Source organism: Vigna radiata, chromosome 10, assembly GCF_000741045.1.
Source record: "Vigna radiata var. radiata cultivar VC1973A chromosome 10, Vradiata_ver6, whole genome shotgun sequence".
Classification (NCBI taxonomy): Eukaryota; Viridiplantae; Streptophyta; class Magnoliopsida; order Fabales; family Fabaceae; genus Vigna; species Vigna radiata.
In genome coordinates, this window is record NC_028360.1 from 4558609 (window position 1) to 4564402 (window position 5794).

Sequence of the window (5794 nt, forward strand, 5' to 3'; positions counted from 1 at the left end):
GCTTTTGTGTCCTTAAGTTTGTGTTTTGCTAAAAGACCTCTTCCATCACCTATAAAAGGATATCTCTTAGACTTGTAAAAGAGTTGAATATTTGAAGATTTATACATTTATATTTGACCATTCGTGAGAGCTCTCTTCAAAGTGTACTCTTCTGTGAAGTCTTATCTTGAGTCTAGGACTGAAGTGACAACAACATCCACTTTATCTTGAGTTTGGTGAACCTTGTGCCCCTTCATATGGCATGCCAACACATTAGTCCACTCTCTCTTCTAGTCATCTTTAAGTGCATTTTTGCTTCTCTTTTGGTTCAAATGATACTTTTTATATTAAGCTATAATACTTCTTTTTATGTCTTATTATTAGTTTTCTTTAACTGAATTTTTCTTATTCTTGAATCTTTAGAATTGAACATCACATTTAGATAACATTTTAATTATCTTAATATCCAATGAGAATCTTACCATTAACACCATATCTCTAAAAACTAAAATTAGTTTTCATCACCACATTGTTCCATTTAAAAAATTAACTAGATTAAATCATAATTTTAAATATTATGACTAAATTAAATATAAAACACTCTCCCGTGTAACATTGATGTTAATACATGACATTGTCACTATAATATTAAAATAACTTAAATGTAACCTAACACATGACATTTCTTTTTCTTAGAAATCTAAAAAAGTAAAGATAAAATATAAAAAAAATTAAAGATATTATATATATATATATATATATATATATATATATATATATATATATATATATATATATATATATATAATATCTTCATAACGTTATCGACTAAACGAAAATAACTTAATTATATAATTTTTTAAAAACCACAAGTCACCTGTAATATCTTATTATATCTTATCATATCTTATTATGAAGATGTTTGAGATTTTCCTTAAAAAAAATCCTATGAAATACCTCTTCCAATATCAAAATCAAATATCTCGTTAGAAACTTATGAATTATGCTAACCAAATAATCAAATGATAAATAAAGAAGTATAATTCAGACTGTTCATCTCCCACTTGCGGTTTGCTGCTGTGGAGTGGATAGGCCCCAAAAACGCATACTCATTTGATTTTGAATTGCTTCTTTCCTCCTTCTACTTGATTCTTCTTTGTACTTGATTTGATTTCGGCAAAAGGAGGAAGGGGTTATTGTGAAACCCTAACCTAATCATGGCGCACAGGTTGCTCAGAGACCACGAAGCCGACGGTTGGGAGCGCTCCGATTTTCCTATTATCTGCGAATCCTGCCTCGGCGACAGCCCATACGTTCGAATGGTTCGTTTCCTTATCTCCATGTCTTTTTTTTTTTTTTTTTAAATATTCGAATGGTTCTGTTTTGTTTTCGTGGGTTAGAATGGGTTAGTGATTGTTATGTGGTTATCAATTGTGGCCATCACTGGTATTTTCCTTTAGGTCATTATATGAAAGGCTGAAGGAACAACTAAGTTTGATTTAGTATATCGACGATCCTCATGTGATCAGCAATTAAGAATTGAATAGTGGATTTGTGGAATAGTTATAGGTTAGGTTGCGCCTTGCAGTTTTGTTATTATGAGGATGGGGGATTTCTAGAGGCAAGTGTTAAGTTTAAACCTTTGTTGATAGTGAGCCATGACAATGGTTTTATTTCTGTACCGTTAGGACTCTCTTCAACTTTGACATTGGATGATGTCTTATGGAGTAATCGGATTGCAGCCGATGTGGTGGGTTGGCTTCAGTACATGGTAATTTGGATCTCACTTTTTGAGGAAAACATGCCTGTGTACCTTGGTGAAACAATCTCCATGAAGGTTGTTTGAGGTCTAGCCCCTCAAACTTACATGTCTTGACAGTCAAGGCCCACTATCCCTATAAGGGGTGGACATTAATGGTTTCTAGGTGTATAAATAGACCTCTATACCATCACTAGGTCTCTTAATGTCCTTGACTAGAACTGTTTTCAACACTATGAGATTGATATCCTGAGTTATTGTAGATTAATTCTTACTGGGCTTTTTTTTTTCTTGACGGAGGATCCATTTTATGTTTCTGTGTCTGCTTTCAGATTTATTAGAATTTTGAGATTCTTAGAAATAAAACTGGTTACGAGTATGTTTTCTCATGGTCCACTCATTGTTTGGAAATTTAAACTTAGTAATTATCTTCATTTGGTTATATGGAACACTAACTTTTTCAATCAGAGTAGTTCGAAACTATCATTATGTGAAATTGTTAATTTACTGATTTACTATGAAAAATCATGTTGAGAGTGTTGATGAACGTGCATAATTGATAATTTTCAGATTTCGGCATGTTTTATTGAAGATGAGATTGTGGGAGTCCATATGTATATTTAATTGTTTTTTATGTTTATCTCTGGGTGCAGACCAGAGCAGACTATGACAAGGAGTGCAAGATATGTACACGGCCATTCACTGTTTTCAGATGGAGACCTGGTCGAGATGCAAGATATAAGAAAAGTGAGATCTGTCAGACATGCAGCAAATTGAAAAATGTCTGTCAAGTGTGCCTTCTGGACCTTGAATACGGACTACCAGTTCAAGTTCGGGACACTGCTCTCAGTATTGATTCCAATGATGCCATTCCAAAGAGTGATGTTAATAAGGAGTATTTCGCTGAAGAGCATGACCGTAGGGTGTGTTTTCCTTAAATTAGGTCATATTTAAAGTTGAATCTAATAATTGATTAGAAAATAATGGTGTTTTGGTGCTACAACTAGTTTGAGAATCAAGATGCTAGATGTTGATCCTTGTTTTGGATGAAAAATGACCTTCTCCTGTTCATTTAAGTTAATCCTTGAACTTGCTCATAATCTGGGTGTTCTCTTCTGTGTCACGCAGAAACCTTTTAGCTACCTCTTTTTATCTGATTGGCTTTACTAGTGTATATATATGTTCAACTCTGACAGTTTTTAAACTCTGAGCTGGTTTATTTGAATTCCAGTTGTGTAGTTTCTCCATGAAATTATCTACCTTATCTGATCCCAGTCAAGATTTTCCTTAAAAAAAAATCATAGGAGTAATTAGTTTAGGGTCAATCTATAATTAGTTGTGTGTGAATTGTTGTTTTCGTGACTTGCATGATTTTTCTTATATTGTGGCATTTTTTTTATCTTTTCGAATGCAGAATTCTTCAACCTTAGAACTCCGATTTTCTCACACTCATTTGACAGTGAAAATTTCAAATTTTCATTATATTTTTTTAAAAGGCTGACTATTTTTTACTTCTCTTTGATCATTACTTGATTGGTATCTTTTTACTAAGAATGAAAGGATGGTGCAGGCTAGAGCTGGTATAGATTATGAATCCTCTTATGGTAAAGTACGCCCAAATGATACTATCATGAAGCTTCAAAGGACAACACCATATTACAAGAGAAACCGAGCCCATATTTGCAGTTTCTATATAAGGGGTGAATGTACCAGAGGAGCTGAGTGCCCTTATCGACATGAGATGCCAGTCACTGGGGAGTTGTCTCAACAAAATATTAAAGATCGTTATTATGGGTATGCATGGTTATAAATGACTTTATTTGCTTTTTACTTACTTGGTCTCTCTTTTAATTGTTATTCCAATTTATTTTTTTGTTTGTCACTTTTGCACTGGGAAGCAGCTCAAGCATTTTTCATGCTGTTAGTTTGTTAGGCATTCACTTAGTTGTTTTATGTTGGTTCTGTGTGATGACCTGCTGCATAGCTAAGATAACAAGTTTGCATGTTACTTTTATTCCAGCAAAAGCCATTTGATAGTTCTGCCTGTAGGAGCTATATTAACCGCTATTTGACATTAACATTTGAGTGTAAGTGAGGGGCTTTTATTTATTACTATGTTACCAACTGCCATTTACTTGGAACTTTAGCTCTCTTCTATATGTGGCCAAACTCATGTATTTTGTTGTGTTTTTTAGTGAAATGGAATGGCTATTCTCGCCTTCATGATCATTCATTTTTAGTCTCATGTTAACCTATTGTTCATTTTATTCTTAGTTTTCTCTGCTTGATTTCCTTGTAACTACGGACATTCTTGTTATAGTTGTGTATTTGTTCACATTTTAAATATTGCCTCATGCTTTTGACTTTGTTAATTTTCCATTTTTGTTTTTAAATGTTTAGAGTGAATGATCCAGTGGCTTTGAAGCTACTTGGCAAGGCAGGAGAGATGACCACTCTGGAGGCTCCTGAGGATGAGAGCATTAAAACTCTTTATGTTGGTGGACTTGATGCTAGGGTCACTGAGCAGGATTTGAGGGATCACTTCTATGCCCATGGAGAAATTGAATCCATCAAAATGGTTCTCCAACGGGCTTGTGCTTTTGTAACATATACAACCAGGGAAGGTGCAGAGAAAGCAGCAGAAGAACTCTGCAACAAATTGGTTATTAAGGGCCTAAGGCTAAAGCTGATGTGGGGCAGGCCTCAGACCTCAAAACCTGAGTCTGACAGTTCTGATCAAGCAAGGCAGCAGGCATCTGTTGCTCACAGTGGATTGTTGCCTCGGGCAGTTATATCACAGCAGCAGAACCAGGACCAAACCCAAGGAGTGGTTTACTATAACAATCCCCCACCAGCTCAGCAGGAAAGAAGCTACTACCCATCAATGGATCCTCAAAGAATGGGTGCTCTTATTCCATCCCAAGATGGTCCTCCTCCTGGTGGGCCTTCTGGGTCAGGGGAGAACAAGCCTGGTTTGGAAAAGCAGCAGATGCAACATTATCCCCATTCATTGATGCCTCCTCCGCCTGGCCAATATCATCATCAGTATTATCCTCCATATGGTTATATGCCTCCAGCTCCCCCTTATCACCATCATCAGTGTCCACCTCCATACAATGCTGCAGGGCCTCCATCACAGCCACCAGCAGGAAATCATCCTTATCAGCATTCTATACAGCCAGGGCCTGGACAGGCCGCAACTGCCCCCGCTGATACTGGAACATCAACTTCAGGGTCACAGCAGCAATAAAATTTCTCATATACTGATGTTTCCAGTTATGTTCAATTATTGTTCGAAGTTTTTCAATAAACTGACCATGCCGATAGGGAAGATATTCACACTCAAGCTATCAATTTACTATCTCTGCTGGCATGATGTTAGCGTTTGGTGGCTTGAACAAGTTATTCTATGATTTGATTTTGTGCTCTTTTAACTCTTGGCTTCCTTGTTAGATCATAGTCATGCTCAGCTTTAGTATTACTCTTCACTGAATTCTGTTGTTACAACTAATGTTTTGATTATATAGCACTCAGTAAAGATGGTCAATTGATTTTGTATACTATTAGAATACGTGAAGAATGTAGACAGATTGATTTAGAACTTTCTATTGATGAGGATCGTATTCTTCCTTGTATTTTTTAAGAGATTCAAGTTGGTTCTCCATTGATTATTGTATTAGTAGTTTTATAAATAGCAGAATTAGTTTCTCTCTTCTTTTGGTTATAGTACACATCTTAATCGTAAAGTAGTAAATGAATTTAACTAAGATAATGTAGATTCCTTAACTGTGCATCTACAGGTCACGTTGTCATACCCTTCTTTAGGTTGGTTGTTGCTTCTTGTACTTGCATGAAGATGAAAAATGTGAAAATTATATGCATTTATTTCCCACCTCGATAGCTTCTTGTACGCATGCTCATCCGGCTTAGTTCATAAAAATCCCATGGCAAGAGACAAAGAATGCCTTGAATCTCACCTCCCTATTTGTCGTTATCTAAGTAATAACACTCAGTGCCAACATAAAAACTTAGTATAAGCAAAAGGAACAAAAATAT

The 5794-nt window shown here is 35.5% G+C and overlaps 1 protein-coding gene across 2 annotated transcripts; it reads left to right on the forward strand.

The window, feature by feature from the left end:
• Positions 1-948: 948 nt before the first annotated feature.
• LOC106776265 (zinc finger CCCH domain-containing protein 40-like) lies at positions 949-5344 on the forward strand. 2 transcript variants are annotated; one of them, XM_014663662.2, is made up of 4 exons: positions 949-1301; positions 2392-2661; positions 3309-3532; positions 4139-5344. In XM_014663662.2, the coding sequence occupies exons 1-4, from the start codon at positions 1197-1199 to the stop codon at positions 4986-4988; spliced, it is 1449 nt and encodes a 482-aa protein (XP_014519148.1). In that variant the 5' UTR covers positions 949-1196; the 3' UTR covers positions 4989-5344. The 2 variants fall into 2 exon arrangements, with proteins under 2 accessions (XP_014519148.1, XP_022642744.1); XM_022787023.1 differs by lacking the exon at positions 949-1301 and adding an exon at positions 1389-1750.
• Positions 5345-5794: the final 450 nt, after the last annotated feature.